Source organism: Choristoneura fumiferana, chromosome 2 (assembly GCF_025370935.1).
Source record: "Choristoneura fumiferana chromosome 2, NRCan_CFum_1, whole genome shotgun sequence".
Taxonomy (NCBI): domain Eukaryota; kingdom Metazoa; phylum Arthropoda; class Insecta; order Lepidoptera; family Tortricidae; genus Choristoneura; species Choristoneura fumiferana.
Genome location: NC_133473.1, coordinates 12,693,082 through 12,715,789, shown reverse-complemented (window position 1 = coordinate 12,715,789; position 22,708 = coordinate 12,693,082). Strand labels below are relative to the sequence as shown.

Genomic DNA, 22,708 nt, shown 5'->3' with positions numbered 1-22,708 from the left:
ATTTTTATTTTATTTTGTAATTTTCAAATTATTTTAATATTATTATCAAAATGATCCCTTGATAATTATCCCGCAACCCTAAATTTTTATACATAATTATCAAAATAATCACATTTTTATCCGTTCAATGGCCTGCTGAGTTGCTCAGTATGAAGTTTTCATACGCAAAGGTATAGAGCAATTTCCAGATCCCTTCCTTATCAGTGCTGTCTGGTTACCAGCCGCCGCTCTATTTCTTGAGCGTTTTTACTTTTAAATTTTTCAAAATTTATTTTTATTTAACAAAAATAACTAATAACAAATAAAATAAACTTAGTGCCTATAAACTTTTGATTATTTTGTTTTGTGTTGTTTGTATAATATTACGGTACCTTGAATATATTCCTATAATTTTTATGTTTTATAAATGAGTTTAAGCGTAATTTTAAATAAATATTTTTATTTTACATGAAATAATTGATTTTTTGCAATGTTTTATAATAATGGTACGAACCTTGAAACAAAAACAAAAACAATAAACGCGGGTACATTCTTAGGTACCGTATTTGTTTATATTCTCCCCTTATCATGCATTCGAATATGTGACAAAATTGCATTTCATTTCTTAAAAAAGCAAAAAAAGTTTGTCCCTCTTTCTTTTTTTAGATTTTTCATAATATAGGGACTGCGTTAATGCAGGATTGCATCTCTTTTAAAAAAATCAAACAAAAAAGGTAAAAAGTCTACTCAGTTGGTACCATTATTCAAATATAAAATTACATCTTAAACAAATCAAGTTGGCATTAAATATCACGTAGTTTAATAAAAGGATCTAAAGTTTCATGGTTATTCTTTATTCGCTTTTGTTGCTAAAACTGAATCCAAAATTCGTAAGTGGACACAAAAGGATTAAAAACTTGAATCGAACTGAGCAACCGCATGCCCCACACTATACACTATTTGATGAGAAAAAAAAATCACCCCCCTTTCCGTCTATGGGAGGTACCCTAAAAAAAATTTTTTTTTCATTTTTTATTGTACCATTTTGTCGGCATAGTTCACATATATAAAACCCTAAAAAACAACCTACAAAACCCGGTTTTGGAATTGTGGAATTATTTGTCTTCTCGCAGTGCTGTGGTTATGTAAGTTGGTAATGACTGTACGGGGAACAAGGGACTAAAACATGTAAAAAAAAAATCATTTTTTAGTGGCATGGAAAATCTTTATTGAAGTAAATATATTTATAAAGTCAGTACAATTTAAGTTCAATAGTTTCCAAAAATATTAAAGTGCAGGTTGCTGATCACCTGGCAATGTTAAATATGATTATTTCTTAATTAAAATACAAGCTAATGTTGAGAAAACTGTAATATGTGAATAATAACATGTATATACCTAAATAAAATCATGACAAAAATATATTTTAGGCAGGCTCTGAAATACACTGCTCTGTGCTGTTGTTATCCTGGCCACAATTCACGAGAATAAACTTAAAATTATGAAAAAAAAACCCGCCAAGGTCACGTGAAAACCGGCACTCGCCCTACAAACTAAAAAGAAGTAAGTGCAATGAGACTTCAATAGTCAATTTTCAAGTAACTTCAGCGGCATCAATAATTTGGTCAAAGTAAGATGTACAACAAATTAACTTTACTTCTGTCCACAGAAGAAAATTGGGTTCGCGCCATTCCGATTTAAGGCTTGCTTCAATGGTGGTAATAGGTACTCAATTCCTTTGTACAGTTAAGTTTTTCTAACCGTGGACAGATTTAACTAGTTGGGCATCTTAACAATAAGTTTCATTACAATAAAATTAAACATCAAGTTACAAACCACGCAATGTATATTCATGTATACAATATTACTAAGTGTATTTATGTATATAATGTAAATACATTTTCATGCAAAACAAAATAATATCATGGAATATTCAAAGAGCCAAAATATTTGAGATTAACTCTACTTTGATACCATTAACTTCTAAGATCTAGGCACAATGCAGCAGAGACTCCTGTATGGATTACATAACAATTTTCGTTGACTGTGGGGCAAAAAGGTTTTCTCTGTACAGTCAACACCATCACACAACGTATACTGAGAATATACTACTGCCACTGTTTACGAAAGGATACTTTCCTAACCAACTAGTTATCCAACTTTTCAATACCCATCAAAAATTAGCACTACTTGCACCAATTTCTCAAACAAGTGTATTTGAATAGCACATTATTGCTACAAACTAAATGCCTTATTAGACAGCCTACAAAAGCAATTATGTTTCCTTGTTTGAAATTGACACAAATAAAATAGGTGATCGGAGAACGAGTAGGTTATGCTTAAACACTGTAAATCAGTTACGCTAAGGAGCAAGTAATCTAATCACTGTACTTATAAAATTACAGAATTTTAAATAAGTAGTGAAGAAAACTGCATTTCTTTTCCTACGAGGATAATATGTAGGATGTACGCAAGTATGTGCTCAATATTAAAGCACTGTTGTATGCGGGTAGTTTCGTATAATCTGTACAAGTCAGAGGCAGTGGTACGCTACTGTGCTGGTGCTACTGGGCCCCTGCAGCTTGCTCTCAGCGGCAAGCTGCCGCAAAGGCAAACAACTATATCTAATAAACTTCAACGTTACAATGTTTCAAATCTTTACGGAGGGTATTGTCTGTTAGATATAATTTCGTGTTACTCAAGTCCAGCCATCCAAAATATTCGATGTGGACTACTCCCTAAGTTTAAAATACTTTTAACAGAATTAAAATAATTATTGAGCAATATATTCTTAAGAGAATATGGTAGAGATTTGCTCGGCTGCACCAACTCTACGAAAATTCATATTTTCTATATCGAATTATCGAACACCTACTGATGCACACTCCACAACAAATGTCATATTTTCATTGTAAGAAATTTAAAATCAAAATTATAATGATTAAAATGAAATCTTTGGACAAAGTAATTTGCATTTGAACATGCACCTTCCACACAAAATATTAGAATACACTTTACATATTTCGACACAGAAATGACAAAAACATACAAGTAACTTACAATATACTTAAATCTAATTCCAAAACAAAAAAGAAATAGCCATTTTACCGTAAATGTTAAAAATAATATAGAAGATCGGGAGTTGCAGACAGTTCCTATGTAAACTAAATAAACTAAATTCTGGATGATATGTTTTGTCATTTACTGAATAATTTGTGAGATGAGAAATATCTTAATGGCCGTCTATGTGAACAAAAATTATGCTTAAAGTTATAGAGTCAATTAAAAATAAGATCACTACAATACGTAAATACCAAGAATTGTATATTAAAATATTTGTACTTTTACTGACTAAAGGAAATAAACATTGGCAACTGCTAATAATCCTACATGTAAAAAAAATAACTTGTATAATGTAGATTGAAAACGGTCATCTCAAATTCGTTCACTCTAAGATGTGGAATGCAATTAGAATTCTTTAACAATATTAAAAGGTATAATAATATATTAAATTTTTATAATCAGCTCAACAATGTATATAATCTATAATAATTTAAAAGCCTAGATCCAAACTGTGATATTTATTGCACAAGCACACATGTGGCTTAAAATTCCAATGGGAATAGAGCTCACAACCTTATTTTATTACAAGTTATGTGTTTTCAGAACAGTGGAGATAAATTTGGTAGGGGTGAATAAAATTAAATCGTTTTCAATCTTTGAGCATGCTGTCTTTATCGTCTCTGCAAGGTAGTAAATGGAATTTTTGAGAATGCCATGTTCAAGCTTTTAATTCCACCTGGTTAGGTAATGCGACGCGCCGCGTGCGCAAAATAGAATAAACTCGTTATGCCACAACACTCCACCGGACCCATTGAGCTGTGCTTGGTGCCACAACATAGGCAATACGCCCACCTCCAATAGGGAGGGTAACATTAGAGCTCGACTTGTGCGCTGCGAACCCACATCACATCACAGTACTTGGCACTAGCAACTCAAGCGGTCTTTGTTCCCTTCGCGCGCGTACAAGGCTCGCTCGCAAATTGCAACGCAATCCACGCGCTTAACATTGAAGAGCTCAGTGCCGAGAAAGTCCGCAGTTTTTCAGTGCCAATATAAAGTGATTCTACAACTACAGAAGTAATTTATTGCTGAATACATAAGGGAATAGGTTCAAGAGAAATATATTTTACCAAAAATTGTTTTTTAAAGTGTATATAAGTAACTTTTAAGATCTCGAGAAAGGCTACTGTAATGTACTCTAATGATACAATTATTATCAAGTAATGTCAATGGACAATAAATACCATTTGACCTGTCATTATCCCATGACAAAGTGCTTAGGTACTTGCTACAGCAAGAATATACAGCCAAGCGGACGCGAGGCGAATACCCGCCGCGCGCCACGCCCCTCTATCTAATAAACATCTCTAAACAACGCCACCGTACAGGCAAACTTGTGATACTGTTGTGTATATCCAATTGGAAATCTAACAACTACAAAAAATGTCTACAATGACACCTACGTAAGATATATGGCAAGAACTAAGGAAACTTTGTCGACAAAACGATCACAATCAATGCAAAAAGGGGATTAAATATATAAACTATAATACTTTCAAATACAAGAATGTCCATTGTTTTCAGATGTAAGGGAAATTACACGTTATAATGATATTTCAATGTTAAATTTATGAATATTGGAATCCACACAAAATAGTATAATTTGTAAAATTATCGAAAACTTATCACACCACTTTTTTAATATTTTTTATGCAACCCTAAAGCAACAGTATTAGCGTCAAACGCTCCCTTTGGGGCTTCAATAACTTCTATTACGGTTACTTCTACCTCACTAACACACAATAATTTTGATCAATGACAACAAATAAAAATTGAACATTTTAATATTAAAACCCTGAATATTAATAAACAAAAATTGGCAACAATTAGTAACTAATTTTTACAAATATCATACAATAAAATAATTACTATGTTCATGCACAAATATCGTAAGAAAATAATTTGGCAGTAAAAATTCGTAACTCTAAAGGCCTAAAACACACTGGCCAAAAATACTATTTAAATAATAGGCCCAGAACGTATAACTAAACGAAATAGTAAAATGACAAAATCAGAGTATTAACCACACCTACTCATCCGCGAGGGGTATGTAGACTCGTTATTTTAAACCTAGTTAAAATAAAGAAAATAAAATTCCCTAATGCTATCGGGACAAAAATCCTGAAACAAATAACTTAAAAACAATATGAAAAAAAAACCCAAAAGTTACTCACTAATTAATAGAGGATTCAGACTCAACATCTAGTTCAACCCACCCTTCACTGGGCTACGGCCGGCCGACGCTCCGCGGTCCCTGCTCGCGCCTCCACCACAAAATTGAGTCACGTAATCTTAAATTGTTGTTTCTCAATTATTGCTCATATCACATAACATGTCGCTAGTGTATTAAACATTGAAGGAGAACTGTCTCATACACACAACAAAATAAACTATTACTAATTAAGTACAAACGTTTCATACAATGTATTACTTTCCTATTGTTATTTCTACAATAAATTATTGGATCTTAGTTATTATAGCTCGGAAACATATTGACATAATATTGATGACTGTATACGAAGACGTGAGTTGAATCAAACTGTTACAGAGTAATATTTCTATTTATTATAACAGATTTTCACTGTTTGTTCAAAATACTTAAAATGTACGATGGGATATTATGGGTTTTAATATGTGAAAAATACTTAGTTTTAGAGAGCGAAGTTTAACAAAAGTCAAGTACTAATAAAATATAATATCACAAATACTTTAGGTGGTATGGTTGGTTTTTATTTTGTTAAGTACCATAAATTGAATGTCTCACATTAAGAAATAAAAGTGAAATAATGTATTTTACATTTGCTTTTATTTTGGAATTAATTCTCATCAGGCAAAACAAAATTTCAAAATGAATGTCAAAATTTGTTAATCTTAATATCAGAAATCGTAAAATCAGACGAGTGTGATGCTCATAACAGCAATACCGTAAGACATAATGTCTCTAGTTCTATTATAATATCCCAATGAAGGCAGCCAAGGAAGTTAATCTAAATTATGTGAAAATCTGTTATTAAAATTGTACAATCAATCTCCTACCACCTATCAATACCTTTCCACCCAAGAGTAATTGCGCAAGTGTTGAAATAAATGCTATTCTAGGAGAATATTGATATTTAAATCTTTTTGGAATACTCACGTCAGCCACCGCCGTTAAAAAATTTGAACAATTACAAAAATATATAATTTGGCGTTTAATATGATGATGTGATGCAGTACATAATGTGTGTAATGGCAAATCCATATACATATAATATTTATATGTGGGAAGTATTTAATGGTTCTTATTATGCCCAAGAATGGCGGGTAACAAGTAAGACAGGACACTTACTTTCCATTTAAATACTAATAATAAGATAATGGAATAAATTTTGCAGAGATAATCTGTGAATAAGTTTTCAAATTCCTGCACATAGTTTGTGACAGGCATTGTGACCTATTACTTTGCAATAACAACTAACGACTCGAATATTTAATATGTTACCCTATTATAATACTTATGCCGTAGGCTATGTATAACTGGTGCACTCCATTTTCATGGAAAATGACTATGAAGCTCTTCCCAATATAACGCCGAATATAAGTATAGGATTGTGCATATCTCAAGTCGAAAATATACACGAAGATGCCATGCCAGATTAATAGTCTGTGTTGATTATACTTCCATTCTAAACACCCAAGTATAATATCGTATCTACTAAATTATTGCAACGTTTACGCTTACGGAGGCTTTCCAATAATAATTCAGCATTATGGTTCATTAGAAATTGAACGAACCAAATTTTACACAACATAGTGTATGCGCGCGTGTACGCATGAAAAAATTTTCAAATATGTAATAGGCTCTCAAAACAAGAGTACATGAAAAAACATTTTGTATAGACACAAGAATTCTGTAAATGGTAAATATATTTTAACGGACAATATATAATATTGTATACGAGATTAACCTAAACTAGATGGCACGTTATTTTAGTGTCGCCTCCTTTGGTCATTGCAGGACTAAAATTTCGTTAACAATAAACAAAATTGTGCGTTTGTATGTGTTCACTATCAAGCGAATGACTGAGCGCTATGTGTAGGTAATCATTAAAACAATACTAGTCACGGTCCAACATGTCGGAACAATGCAACTTTTGGAATGAGGCGACACTCCCACGCAGTCCCCTAATTGACATGTATTAACTTCACTCGAACTAGGAACCATACCAGCTGCTAAATTTAGAAACAAATATGTATAATAAAAACAAAATACACTAAACTTTGGATTTCCTTCACTATAACTAAATGCAATCATAAAATGAGACGAAAATAAACCGAGAAAATACGCAAGTACTCAGTGCTTTGGAAATTATGACTTAAATGTCCTATCTACAAGCAGTGAGCGATACCTAGGAAACAATTATATCCTTGTTATTTAATACAATACTCCACGAAACAAGGATGATACTATAGGGTGGGGGTAGCAGATCACTGCATGCAGACAGATTGGTAATAATCAGACTAAACATAACATGAAATTTAACACAAAATAACAAAAAATCAAATACTGGTTTAGCAAAAAATGTTAAGCTTGTAAAACAGCAATTAAATATAAAATATAGGGAATAAATGTGAGATCTTGTAGTATGCAGACTTACAGCCATCGAGTTACTCCTCAGACAATGTATAGGGTGTTGAGGACTAGAACATGGTGATTATTCTTAGCCAGAGTGACTATATAGCCTTCAGAAGTTATCTTCAGTCCACAGCAGCGAGAAACCTGGACAAGAGCAATTCAATATTAATGACACTGTATCAAATCTCAAACTATGCCAATAAAAAAAATTATGACATGCTTAGACCGTATATCCCCCTTACCTTTACATAAGGGCACTCGAATTCAGTGACCAGGACACCGTCACGCGAAAAGACGGCCACGTGAAACTTGTTGCCGTGCGAGTCTCCAATAAGGACGTCACCAGCATCAGACACGTCGATCCCGTTAGGGAAGTTGGTCACGTTTTCGCACCCAATGCGACGTAGAAAATGACCCTCGTCGTCAAAAACAACTACGCAATGCCCCTTGAAGTCGCATACGTAGAATTCTTTGCCTGAAATTCAAAACAAACTAACATTATTTTTCTTACAAACAGAAATGTTTTGCTATATCGAATCAACATTCATTGTTGCGATTGTGTTATAAAGCATGCAACCATCTGCAACATTTTTTGCGTCAAATTTCTTTTGCTGTGAAGATTTCCTTGTGCCTATGGGTATGCCTGTTGAGGCAAATATGTAGCGATATGGAACTGTTTCCATTAAATCATTTATTTTATCTATTAATTTAATCTAAATAAATAGGTTTATCGTCACCATCCTGACTCGTCTACATGCTTAATCGTCAATATCCCATTTTGTCTACATTCCTATAATAATATAGAATAAGAATAGAATATGGTGTACAGTACTAATTCACCCTCATACCTATATCTACTAGTGCTATTCAATCCACATTTCCAAATCGTCCATATTTATCAGGCGTGTCTTACGGATGTTCAATTGGAAGTTTTAAATAAGCGTTTATGTGTGTACTGTGAAACCCGCGGCCGGCACCCCGCATAATATAAATATGAACAATTCAGAGCAGTGAACGATTTAAGAATGTTGTCGAGTTAGTGATCGAAAAAGGTGGCACTGGGCACACGGTGTAAGTCACGAAAACGACAGATTTGTTTCCAGGCAGTGAACGCGTCAAAATAATAAAATTAAATATAAATTAGAAATATTAAACTAATTTCAGCTTTGAATCAATTGGACTTGTATACTTACCGCTGATGGCAATATCGGATGGTTCCCTCATGCACTCGCTGCAATCGAACCAACTAATGAGGTCGCCCTCTTCTGATAGTATGAAGACAGTAGGAGTAACACTGTCTACAGCAACGATGAGACCTTCTGCGGTAACGGCCAGTCCGGCGACAATATCGATAAATCGGACCTAGAAGATACACGTCAAATCATAAATAAAAAATATCTACGCAATTTATATTTGGTCACGTGTAATAAAGGATTTAAATGTTACTTACGGCAATCTTCTTCAAGAAATGTCCATTTTTGGTAAAGATCTGCATACGAGACCTTTCGTTTCCGCGGTCGCAAACGACGAACTTGCCAGTGGCGCGAACAACTGCCACTTTACGCGGGTACCAAAGTTGACCTTCCTCCTTTCCTGCCACTCCAAAATTAAATTTATGGTTGCCTGACTTGTCGAACACCTGAAAAAATATAAAATAAAACGTTTCTTAACAGCAACAAGACTCCCTAATTGCAGTTTCGGATGCTATCTGGATTAATAACGGCAAAACTAACAATTGACCTTTCTTAATTAATAGAGTCTACTTAATAGAGGCATACCGTAATACGATGATTATTAGTGTCAGCTACGATGATGTCCTCATCATTCCCGAGACAAAATCCATGGGGCGAGTTAAATTGTCCCTTTCCACCTCCGAGTTGGCCGAATTTGAACCTGATGTGCATAGGTGTAGCCTTAGTGGCGCGCACGAGTGGTGCAGGGGGCGCTACCAAAGCAGCCTCTTCTGCGGCAGTCAGCAACGGCCTGCCTGGGGACACGCCGCGAGGGCCCACTCCACCAATACCACCTACGCCCGCGACTCCGCCATATCCATTCACTTCTGAAAAAATTAGGACATTTACATTCCGCCAAGTTACCCTCCAATCAATTAAGACTTAATATTCAATACCAACCCGTGTTCAATCCGAGCTTAGCTAGAGCCTGCAAGTTGTTGTAAGCTTGAGGTGAGTTTAGATCCCCAGCGAGAAGTTCAGCCAGAGTAAAAGGAGGCGCGGGCGACGCGTGAGGCGGCGGAGGCACGTCCTTCTCGGCAATGCTTGCCAGCTGTTGCAAGTTGTACTCCACCATAGATGGCAGAGCTGATACCCCGCCTACACCAGAAACCCCTCCCACTCCAGACACATTATTAACGTTGCCGACTACAGGCATGACGCTATTGTTGTTGTTAACGGGTCCCACTCCAGGAACACCGATGTTAGGCACGCCGCTAACTCCAGGAACTCCCACGATGTTGCCTACTCCAGTAACGCGGCGGACGTTACCCATAGGAAAGTCATCGAATACAGGAGTGTTAGTTACAGACACTGCAGGAGAATGAGAGTTGGATGTAACCGACACAATAGCGGACGATTCGCTAGCTCTCTTCCTCTCTTCAGCCCGAGTAGTTTCCGTGCGGAAAATCCCAAATGTTTCCTCAGTAATAGAATCGAATTTATCGATCTTTGAGACAAATTCCAGGGAATAATTCACGTCAAATTCAGGAGCTCCTTCTAGTAAGCGGGAAAATTGAGAAGCTACGGTCTTTTTCAGCATTACAATTTCGGTACCATCACCACGATTAAGAAGTCTCGCTGCGAATTTGCAAGCACAGTCGATACGCTGGACAGTTTTGTCCACTCTGTCGAATAGGTCCATAACCTTGAGCTCTCGTTCTTTGTGGAGCCGTTCCAGTTCTTCTAGCGCCTTTTCGCGGCGTCTCTCGAGAGCAGCTTTGTAAGCGTGAAATGCCTCATTAATTATGTTTTCAGCATCATCACGTTGACGCTGCAGGTCTCCAAGCGCGTCATCAAGCCTGGCGGAGGCACTGCCTGCAGCGGCCGCACGGGCGTTGGCTTCGCTGATGAGAGCCCTCAACTCAGTTCGCAGATTAGGTTCTACGTCGACAATTCGCTCACAACGATGTTCACCAACTTTATGATCCACAGTGAGACATTCAGTGCAAGCCCCAACTTCGCATTCGCAGCAATAAAACTTCAGGCTTTCACCAACATGGCGCGAGCAAAAAATTGGCTTATGCACAGCAGCTTTCTCCTTCGATGATCTCAAAGCATCAAATGGAACTACTCGGTGGTTTTCAAAGCATCTCATGAACTCATGAGCAGAGTTGCAGTTAGAACACAGAAAGTGAGAACAATCGGTACATCTAGCCACAGCCGGTTCCTTACTCTTGCAGCAAGTGCACACAACAGACTGATCCATAGCTGACACATCCAAGACATTTGTGAGGACATAGTCTGAAGGAAGTGAAGCAGCTCCACCTCCAGGTATCTGTTGAATTAGTGTTTGGTAACATTTAGGTTTACACAAAAATAGGAGAACATTTAAACTATAGAAATGTTTTTTTGTACCTTGGTTTCTTGTTTGCATATTGGGCATTCAACAGCCAGATCATACTTGAGCGAGTCTCCAGCTTCATTGACCATCAATTTGTCTATGCATGTTTCACAGAAAACATGAAGACAAGACAATACTCGAGGACTGCATAACTTATTGCTATAAGAGAAATATTATAAAGTTTTAATTAACTATTCCATACAAATTATCTAGAGAAAAATCAGCCTTTTCCATCTTTTACCTAAGGCTTAGGTTAGGTTAAGTTAGGTTTAGGTTAGGTCCTAAGCCAATCATCCTAAGATATACCTAAAAAGAGGACAGTACATCAGCCATTTTCATCAGCTACATATTAAAAATCTATAAAAACTGGATTGGTCTAACTACAAAGAGGTACAATTTCATAATTACTAAAATAAATAATAAATTTCATAATTTATAAAACCACTAGATAGCGCTAGAGATTTCATAATTTAACTTTGACTTACTCGCAAATGTTACAGTTTTGCTCCTGCTTCCCATTATCAGCTGGCTCCAAAGACCCTTCTTCAGCTAAACTAACCAGACCATCCCCATACAAGTCCCCATTCAGTTCTTCCATTTTAGCTTATAATTATATTTGTGTATAATGTATATTCCTTGACCTTATTCAACAAAATTCTGAAATGGAAGTAATTTTGTGCATTTAAAACAAATATATTGCCAACTAAAAAAAATATAATTAAGTATAACGTACATACTTAAATTCATAATTGCTTATACAGGGTGTAACATTCATGTCGGTCAGTATGGGAAAGTGAAAGCATAATACATACATACAAAGATCCGTTCTTAGGAACCATGTCATTGATTTTAATAACAAGAAAAACTGCATCCATACATTTTCAAAAACTTGTACTCAGCTCGGGAATCGAACCCGGATGTTTTGAAAAATAAAACTTACATTTTATTCATTCTAGATAATTATATCGCTTATGATCTGCACTACTGATGTCGAAATAGAAATAATGTACTTATGTTTTATTTTTCAAAATGACCAGGTTCGATTCCCGAACTGAGTAAGTTATTTTTTTGTAAATGTCAAAGACATGGTTCCTAAGAACAGATCTTCGTATGTCTTATAGTTTCAGACTTTCCCATAGTAACCGATATGAATGTTACATCCTGTATATCCTCTGTATAGGCCTACCATGCTGATAAAAATAAAACTTTGTCAGTAGACAGTTCCAAAGAAAAAGTATAGTAATGTATTTAACTAAATGTAAACTAACCTAACCAACAAAAAGTTGGAAAACACCCAACATTGTCACTTCAAAATTCAATATCTCAAAATCGGCTGAACCAATTTTGATAAAACATCTAAGAACCATTCTAAAAACCTGCATTCAAAAAAAAACTGCATTCAAATCGGTCCACTCCATCCATTTAAGAGCTATGGTGCCACAGACAGTCAGACAGACACATATAAGGGTCAAACTTATAACACCCCTATTTTTGCATCCGGGGTTAACAAACTTCAGCTGCCATATTAAGTAAGGAGTCAAAATACTAAGTATAAATACTTTGTAACAACTTGAAAATTAATTGTTTTTTTTGTTAATGTTACCAACTGACCTGCCTGCAAAATGCCTCCTCTGGTGCTGTTTGGTTATTGTATTGAATTTTATTGTAAACTTTCAAAATCTTAAATCATAGTGGAATGATCTAGTATAGGAATGGCAAACTAATGGCATGCAGTTATGACATGCAACAAAATAATCCGAGCATGTTGCTAATCATTGAATTATTTTTTCCTCCTTTCTTCCTTTATGTACTGTTTTTATTATTAATAATGTTTTTTTTTTATTTACTTATTGTAATGATAGAGGTATAAAACTGTAAAATATTTCTATGTCGATGACGGCAGAATATGCTGAACTAACACTTTTTACTAACCTACCTATATTGTACCATTAACTCAGAAATAAATAAATGATTATGATTATGATTATGATTGTTTTCAAGACAGATTAGAAGCATTAACTGACTACTAACTTTTTTAACATAGATACATAGTTCTACAGACTGAATGGAGTTTCACAGGTTTGTGATTTTGGAAATCATCTCAATAAATTTAAAATTCTTATTTCATTGTAAAACTTGTACTCCACATACCTCAGACCAACTTACGCTTGACCAGTTTTTATTGTTAGTTGATTTGCAGTATAGTTTTATCATCAAGACATTTAAAATGTTATGGAGATTGAACAAGATCAATGTTTTTTGTATGGGGACCCCCTCTTTTTTTTTCGTTTTATCTCTGTAATGTGTAAGTGTGTGTAATGTGTTTTGACAAATATTCAATTCATATTTAATTTTACCACTAGGAGCTTGATGATAATAAATAATATGAATGTCAACATTAACTAATTACCAATCAGAAATTATATGAAAGACATGATAATACTGCTTTGACACGAAATTGTTGCTTGATGTTGCATTTGTTAGAGGTTGTTTTAGATCCAATAAGATATTTTAATGTGAATGAATTATAATAATTTAAGTCTTCATGTTAATTCAAACCATACTTACTGTTATTAAGTACATTATAATTCTATGTATTTACTTGACGCCAAAATTCTATTTAGGACTATTATGTACAAAAGTACAAAAGTTTTGTACAAAAGATTTATAATATCGATTCCTTATATAATGTATTTCTTTATGTTCATATTTTGATATAAATGGTATTTATCTATTTATCGCGAAACACGACAAATTTAAAAACATAAAACGAGGATATGAACGCGACGAAAGATAGGTTGTGCGGCACTTGACACTTCTTAATTCACTTCACTTAATGATGAACGAAGGCCATATTCATATTCTATTAGGTTAATTGATTATCCAGGATGATATAAATTGCATATTTTTACCCAAATTCCTAGACATAGTTCACCAAAATGGCCTCATTCTAAATATGTACGCAAGTACCTACCACAAACGCAATGCACCAAACAGACAAAGGCGAAGGTCGTAGCCCATTAATGTTCTAACATAAATTATTGAATTAAGGACTAATTTAGGCTGTTGTCTACATTAAACCAGTAATAAGGTAGCTAAAAAATAAATACTTACCGTAAACAGCTAAAACCTGAAGAATATGCGGATAATCAAACGCGCAGAAGGTACTACCACGCCGTAACCAAGAGGTTCTTCATCACTAAGTAAATAAATAAAAATTGAACATCAAGTCTCGCGACAGTTATTTTTTCTTCTAAATAAAATGGTTTCCTTCGATGAATTAAATTAAGGTTTTGTCACATTCTCATTTTAAAAAAGGCGAATACATCAGTACAAAAGTATTGATTTTCCGTTGCGCTGCGCTTTTTTTTTTGTGGGAGTTGCCATTACCTACCATTTAGAACTGAGGTTTAGAATAAAGAAAACAAGAAAATCTATGCAATATTTATTTTAATGGAATATATATATATAATAAAAGCTAAATAAATATTGCAATTAACATTTGGAGGCGGTTCTATATAAAATCGGCGCCGAGCCGCCGAGAGAAATCATAACATAACGTCTTTTATAGTAGCAACAGACGATCGAACATACCCGCTGCCCGCTCCAAATTTAATCAAACTACGAACTTGGTCACCAAGTCTTGGTGTAGGCCATGTGTAGTCCGTCCATAGTTCCGTACTAGGGTTGTAACACTTGTAACGGAGGCCTTCTTAGCGGAGGCGGAGGCAGATGCGGAGGCGACGAGTTTCGCCTCTGCGGATGCGGAGGTTAACGGAGGCAGATTCGGAGGTGAAAGTGAATGTGGTAAAAATAGTAGTTTATGCTTTATTCAACTCAATTTTTTTCAAAAAATTCTAAAAAAACTGCCAAATCACTTCTTTTCGGCGTCATCGTGCATGTGACAAATAAACAATTACTTTGTACAAAATCACTTAAAAAAAAACGCGGTTCAATTCAATCAAACATATACATTACATTTTCGTACGTCCAAGCAACGAGACAGGTTCATTCCTGTCGTGTGTTATTTGACATACTCCCGCCCCCACCCCGACCGCGTTTTCGCTGCACTCCGAGATAATGGAATGAGAAATAAACCTCCGTTAAAACTCCGCAAAAAAAATTGCGGAGGTGGAGGCGAAGATACAATTTCTTGCGGAACTTCCGCAGTAACGGAGGCGGAGGCAAAGTTCCGTTACAACCTTAATCCGTACTATGTGCGATCCTAATGAAATATTATTTACGACATCGTGTCCGTAAGCAGTCACTTACTATTAACGTGATTTTAAGTTATTTAGAAAATTCAGAGGCATGACACGAACATGCTCGATCGTCTATACACACTTTAAGAGAATTTTGCAGTACAACTCACGTCATTATTAAATTTAAAAAGTTGTAACTGTCAATTGTGACAATTAACTGACAGTGAAGTGAAGTGACAACTGACAACTTTTCAAAAAGTGGCAAACAAAAGTCAAAATCAGGCTGTGAAAAAAATCGTCTGATTTGATTTGATTTCTATTTAGTTTAGTTAACTACTTGAATTGATTAACGCAATAATCAGGTTGTAACTAGCTAGGAGAGAAAAGCTACGAAATAATATATTTAATTTCGTTGAATAGTCTTGAACTGTTTAATTTACAATTCATACGAAAAACGTGGCTGCGTGATTAAACATAACATGACTTACATACCTAACTGGGAAGAGTTTGAAAGGTCTGCAGAAATGTTGTACATGCGAGATCCAATAAATACACGATACAGTATGAAGTATTCCCATTCAAAGGGCGCATTTGTCGTGAAAATCACAGATAACAAAAAGGTTTGTACTGCTATGGCACAGAACTTAATTAGATTTACCCATGGCCGGATTAATCATATTGGGGCCCATAGGCTATGCGAATTCTCAGTCAGTTCCCTTTTTAGTCATTAAAAGATCATCAGTGCCATTAGTTGTGGTGGCCTAATGGTTTGACCTATCTCTTTCGAACCCAGCCGAGTATGAAAAGAGTTACGACAATGGACTTTATGTACAATCCATGTCAAGTTCAAAATTCAAATGCAAGAGTTACAAGAGTGGACCTTATTGTACAAAACATGTGAAATTCAAATTAAAATGAAATTAACCCACACAATCGTAACGGCTGGGTTAAAAGGGCTCCTAGACTCTCAAGCAGAGGTTAGTGGGATCAAATCCGGGCTTGTACCTTTGAGTTTTTCGAAATTCATGTGCAAATTTACATTTGAAACTTACCACGAGCTTTACGGTGCAAAGAAAACATTGTGAGGAAACCTGCACACACCAACGAAGCAGTTCAATGGTGTGTGTGAAGTTCCCAATCCGCATTGGGCCCCCGCGGGAACTACGGCGCAAGCCCTCTCATTCTAAGAGGAGGCCTGTGCCTAGCAGCGGGAGGTAATGGAAAGATTATCAGCTCTTTTCAAGTTAAATTAAATTATCTAACACTTCGGTGCGCACGCCAGGCCCCTAGGCCTATTCTGCCTAATGGTTAATCCCGCCCTGGATTTACCCCCTGTTTCAACATCCATTGATTAAATTTATTTGACAGATAAAAATGTGATGCCGTCTCTATTTTGGTTTGTTTGAATAGACGGAGACGGCATCACATTTATCTGTTAAATAAAATTAATCAATGGGTGGTGAAACAGCCCCTAAATATACATAACTTTGGGCCTATATCAACCTCGTGGGGCCCGAATATGCAATAGAATCTTCACAATAAATTCAAGGGAATCACGGACATAATGACAATGTAACAAACTTTAAGTAGGAAGTAGCTTGGCAACCTTAACAGGTAACACCTGCTAACCTGATACTGGCGAGGTAACAAAATGGAATAGTATACGGTATTTGACAACTCCTGAATTTGCCATATCTTAATATTATTATGAAAATATAGATGTACAGACAGTGTTTAGCGAAGAGAAAACTTAAATCTGTTGAAAATTGGATTTATAGTGATTTTTTGAAAAATCTATATACCTGTCTCTTTTTTTAAAACGCTTTTCTCTATGCAGCAAGTATGGCGCTACAGGCGTGTGACGTCACATGCCAATATGCCTTTCTCTGTCTAATCTTGAATTTCAAACGGTTCCATATTGGCTCGTATACAATTTTTTATTTGATTATTTATAATAATACCGCTTTTTAATCATAATCATCATTTCTCCGAAAACAGTGACTACCTACATTGTTCATAATGATTTTTTTTACTCATAATGTCAACACTGAGATTTTATTTATACCCATAATGTTATTTGGGAGAATTTATTTAGTTATAAACTTATTTCATATAATCATCGCAGTTCTAACATAACCTAACCCACTTTTCTGGCAGGATTTCGGTTCTGTGAGGGTCGCAGTTCTAACCTAACCTAATCCACTTTTCTGGCAGGATTTTGGTTCCGTGAGGGTCGCAGTTCCAACCTAACCTAACCCATTTTTTGGCAGCATTTATATTTTGTAATGGTCACAATCTCACAATTCTAACCTAACTGGCTTTTCTGGCTTTTTAGTTTTTTTAGTTTTTTTTTAATATACTTGCATTTATGTATGGATAGATTAGGAATAACCAAATGTATGTTTTAATATATATGTAATACCAAATGTTATTGCCTGAAATCGATATTTTGAATAATGATGTATAATACATTGTAGTAATAGAGGTATTTATGTTGAATGACATTATGAATATAATAAATTCGGAATTACAATGATTATTATCTAAAGTAAAAATGTATAATTATCATTAGTATGTAAAATTGTATGAGATACATTTTCGAAGTTTCAATAATCGAATTTGCAATTATATATGAACTTTGGCGCACCCATTTCAAACCTTTATAACTTTGTTATTTGTAAAGGTAGCTTAATAATTGTTTCTCTATTCGATAACAGGCATTGTTTAGTTTTAATTTATAAAACATATACAAAATAGTCAAATACCGTATTGTAGGTCTGTCTTTTGAATCTGAGAAAGAAAGTACTTTTAGTTAGTGTAACATAATAACTGGAAACAGTATGAATTGTTGCAAACATATGGTCTTATATAAACTGTGTCCTTTTACATCTTTGTTGCCTTCAATATGTAACTTTGTTAGTAGAGGAAACTATGTAATTGGTAAATTAATTTACTGATTTGCTCTTATAAATTTTTCTTTATTTCAGTGTCTACACTACAAGACTGAAGTTCAACAAGATGTCAGAAAAATAGACAAATTTGTTTCAAACTTAATGCGGCACATGGCATCCAATGATCAATAAAAATAAATATTTTTAAGCTTATTTTGTTTCATTGTTAAGTATTTAAAAATATTTGTTACAGTTTACCTAATTACCTTTTGAAACAGTTCATAATCCAGAGGAATTCAGAGATGTATCTGAATACAATACTTAATGAAATAAAATATAAATTAACAACTTAATTATGCTTTATCCACTTTGGAAAGGTTCAATTGAATTATATGAATAATGTGTTAATTTATTATGCTCAGACCTTAGTCCCAGTCAGTTAGTTAAAAAATAATATGAAGGTATTTGTATTCTCAGGATCAAAAAGTAAAGATAATGCAGTACCTAATTGAGGAAATAAAGTTAGAAAGCAAGTGTGGGTTGTATAGAGATTGATTCTCTAAATATTTACTAGTTCGTATGTCATTATTTTTGATTGAATGGTTGTGTGCTCAGTGTAGCTTTAAAAATTAACTTGTACCCCAGAATAACTAATAGTTGCTGGTACATTACTTATTCTGTGCTTATTTATAGCCTGTTAGCCGCGACTCCATCAAGAGTAAAATATTCGTTTATCTTTTCTCAATTAGGTTATTTCGCAAATGGTGAATGCAATAAGCATTGTTCCGGGTTGAAAACTATCTTATGTCCTTCCGCGGGACTCTAACGATTTCTGCGCAGAATCTCATTTAAATCGGTTTAGACGTGATGAGATAACAAACAGACTTACAAACTTTCGCATTTACTATATATATTTATTTATTTAATGGGATAGAGCTTGAAATTGACATTAATTTATATCAAAGTGAAAGAGGGCAGGGCAGCATCTACATGAAAATACATTGTGTCGCGGAGATGTAGCTGTCTTGCACATGTCGTGATCTGGAGGATAACGCCGAATCAATCGATTAAATACAAAAAAAACAACTAAGTATGTAAGTAAAGTAATCTTCCGATACAAGATAGTACTTTTGGAAGCGTATGTGTAGGTTGGTTGTAGGTACCTATACATTTAGATCGTTCATTATGCGCAAGTCTGTGACTTTCAGTAATATATATAAAGTACTCTGTGTCTGTGACTATAAGATAGCTATGTTCTTTGGAACCATGTCACCGATTTATTAATTGATAAGAAAGACTTAAAAATATGAAGTAAGTACCTAATAACCTAACCAACAAAAAGTTGGAAAACCCCCTACTTTGTCATTTCAAAGTTCAATATCTGAAAAACGGCTGAACTGATTTTGATGAAATATATCTAAGAACCATCGCTAGAAAACCTGCTTTCAATTAAAAAAAAACGCCATTGAAGTCGGTCCAAATCCACACAAGCCGTCAAAATTATAACACTCCTCTTTTTGCGTCGCATCGGGGGTTAAAAAATGCTGTGAAAATGAGAATGAATGAGGGCTACTCGACAGGCGAAATATCGCTAGATGGCGTTAGTATCGTAAGGTTCCGTTGACGCTATGTGTATAGCAAAGTGTATAGGGTCTTGCTTGTTCTCATTTTGAGATTTCATTGTAAGCCAAATTCCACTCCTGGGTACTAGATGGCGATACTAATGATTGAATCAGATAGTACTTGTTTTGTTGGCAGAAACTTCCGGCAGATGCCATTTTCTGTAACTGTGTTAACGAACACTAGTAAAGTTATCAATAAAAAATATCATTTACAATTGTTTTTAATTATTAAAATTATAAATTTATACATCTTTTTTGATACAAAAATGTTGTCATAGAGCAGGAAGATAGCGTGTGAACTATACTTAACCAGAAAAAAAGCGGTGTAGCCAGTTTATTGGATTTACCCATTTCAGTCGTAATTCTAACCGTCTGCAAAAACGATATAACTGGCTGTTAAAGTGAAAAAAGCTTATTAGAAATAGAAATTCATTTTCATTACACTTGCTCGTCAATGATGTTATTTCATGCCTGTATACTATAGGACAATGGCTTCAATTGTTCCCGCGGGAATTAAGGATTTACGTATAGTTTTCTGCCCCAAGGGAGTTATGACTTATCACGCTAACACACACGAGTAATATTTACCTCGACGTTTCGGCAACATTACTACTCTAGTTTTAAAGATATAAATAAAACGTTGGCTGACTTGAAACCTCTTTATAGTCAAAATATCACACACAGGACTTATCACGCTAACAAACACTCACAAGTAATATTTGCCTCGATGTTTCGGCAACATTACAGTGGCCGTGGTTTTGAGTAGTCTAGTCTCGAGTAGTATTTTGACTATAAAGAGGTTTCAAGTCAGCCAACGTTTTATTTACATCTTTAAAACTAAGATATATGTAACCTAATTTTACACCATAAAAATTTGCCATGCTTCATGAAACTTCGTTATTTTTATAATTTTAAATTTATATCAAATTCTTCTGCAATAATTTTAGTAAATATTTTTTAGCATGTTGGAATAATCTGCAGGGCTACTACGAAACTCGAAGTTCGTGTCGTGCGGTCCCTCTGACACTTACTATACTGTTTAATTCGAGAGCGAGAGGGAGTTTCGTGGTTGCCCTGCTGGCCGTAAGACCATTCGACTGAGTTCAGTCGTGTTTAGTTAAACACGGTTCTTAGTATCATCTATGGTAGACGACTCGACAAAAGTGACAATCAGGGGGGCTACCACGACATTCGAAAATCGAAGTTCATATCGTTTTCCTGACGTTAATATTATTTAATACGAGAGTGAGAGGGACGGTACGATACGAACTTCAATTTTCGATTTTGTAGTAGCCTCCTGTACTGGCGGGTAGCCATATTTTACTCAGTTGTTTTCTTAGCGTCTTGCTTTTGCTGAGCTGTGAAGTGTTTGGACACAAAATAATTTAATTTTTGCATTTTTTTCTTCGCAATGTGATGAAAATCATTGTATCACGGGCCGTAAGGGGATTACAAACTTTGGTCATTAAAAGTCCGCCGCCTCTGGCGTCGGGCTTCTAATTGACACTCGTTAGTAATCCCCTTCTTACGCCCCTTAATGCACAATGTACTATTGTTGAATGTTCACGATCCCATGGCGCATCTATTAACTGCATTGTGGTCAAACGCCGATGTGTTTATAAGGCAAAGGTTAATAATTCTCATACAACTACTCTCTCAATCTTTCACAGCGCGAAAAGAAGGCTACCTAATTAAATATTTTTGATATAAATTAACAACAACTTAACAACAGTATGAATCACTTGAGATTTGCTGATGACATAATTTTGCTCGAAGAAGACCCTACAAAATTGGAAATTATGATAAAAACACTAGCAGAAAAAAGTAAAGAAGTGGGACTCGAAATGAATAATAGTAAGTCGAAACTGATGACTAACTCCACAGAGGTTGATATAGAAATGGATGGCACTAAGTTCGAATATGTAAGCGAGTATGTGTACTTAGGACAAAAATCATCTCGCCTAGCGACATAATGTCTAAGGAAATTAATAAAAGAATAGCCAATGGATGGAAGAAATATTGGTCCCTAAAGGAGATCATGAAAAGTAAAGAAATAAACATACACATCAAAAAGAAAACATTCAACACCTGCATCTTGCCATGTTTAACTTATGGATCCGAGACCTGGTCACATACAGAGCACCATCGTGAAAAACTGGTTAAGTGCCAACGGGCAATGGAAAGAAGTATGTTAGGACTAAAGTTAAGCGACAAAATTAAAAGTACAGAGATAAGAAAGAAAACTAAAGTGTCAGACATTCTCACCCGAATTGACCAATTAAAATGGAGCTGGACGGGACACATGCTGAGATGTAAACAAAATAAGTGGAGCAAACAGGTCACACTGTGGTACCCTAGGGACAGTACCAGAAAAAGAGGACGCCCAATAAGGAGGTGGGTGGACGATATCCGTTTGACCCTGGGGCCACAGTGGACCAGAGTTGCGGATGACAGAGCAGAGTGGAGATTGTTGGAGGAGGCCTATGCCAGGAGGCACACCGATTTAAGGGATATTCTATAAATATTTGTAAAAAGTGTTAATCGGAAATAAATGGCTTCATTATTATTATTAACAACAGTAAAGCAGTATTAAACAAAACTGAAAAAAAATGTATTCTAATTTATCGTGGGGGATGGTCACAATAAAAAAAATCTCTCCAGGCAAATGTTACACCTATGGACCGAAGTCTAAAGGAAGAGCGA

General features: G+C 35.1%; 2 protein-coding genes across 3 annotated transcripts; one reads left to right on the top strand and one right to left on the bottom strand.

The window, feature by feature from the left end:
* Positions 1-1,181: 1,181 nt before the first annotated feature.
* mei-P26 (E3 ubiquitin-protein ligase meiotic P26) lies at positions 1,182-14,668 on the bottom strand. Of its 2 annotated transcripts, none has more exons than XM_074109184.1 (9): positions 14,405-14,668; positions 11,776-11,947; positions 11,305-11,449; positions 9,850-11,224; positions 9,496-9,776; positions 9,168-9,356; positions 8,911-9,079; positions 7,960-8,192; positions 1,182-7,861 (listed from the first exon to the last, which is right to left on the bottom strand). In XM_074109184.1, the coding sequence occupies exons 2-9, from the start codon at positions 11,886-11,888 to the stop codon at positions 7,757-7,759; spliced, it is 2,610 nt and encodes an 869-aa protein (XP_073965285.1). In that variant the 5' UTR covers positions 11,889-11,947; positions 14,405-14,668; the 3' UTR covers positions 1,182-7,756. The 2 variants fall into 2 exon arrangements, with proteins under 2 accessions (XP_073965285.1, XP_073965293.1); XM_074109192.1 differs by having other exon boundaries at positions 9,496-9,773.
* A 1,060-nt stretch (positions 14,669-15,728) lies between these two features.
* Srp9 (signal recognition particle 9) lies at positions 15,729-18,596 on the top strand. The gene is made up of 2 exons (XM_074111361.1): positions 15,729-16,112; positions 18,480-18,596. The coding sequence occupies exons 1-2, from the start codon at positions 15,972-15,974 to the stop codon at positions 18,573-18,575; spliced, it is 237 nt and encodes a 78-aa protein (XP_073967462.1). The 5' UTR covers positions 15,729-15,971; the 3' UTR covers positions 18,576-18,596.
* Positions 18,597-22,708: the final 4,112 nt, after the last annotated feature.

Coding starts and splice junctions, on each gene's coding strand:
- mei-P26 (XM_074109184.1), bottom strand. CDS start 11,888: ATGGAAGAACTGAATGGGGACTTGTATGGGGATGGTCTGGTTAGTTTA. Junction 9,777..9,849: donor TAAGCTCGGATTGAACACGG/GTTGGTATTGAA, acceptor TAATTTTTTCAG/AAGTGAATGGATATGGCGGA. Junction 7,862..7,959: donor TCGAGTGCCCTTATGTAAAG/GTAAGGGGGATA, acceptor GCTCTTGTCCAG/GTTTCTCGCTGCTGTGGACT.
- Srp9 (XM_074111361.1), top strand. CDS start 15,972: ATGACTTACATACCTAACTGGGAAGAGTTTGAAAGGTCTGCAGAAATG. Junction 16,113..18,479: donor AAATCACAGATAACAAAAAG/GTTTGTACTGCT, acceptor TCTTTATTTCAG/TGTCTACACTACAAGACTGA.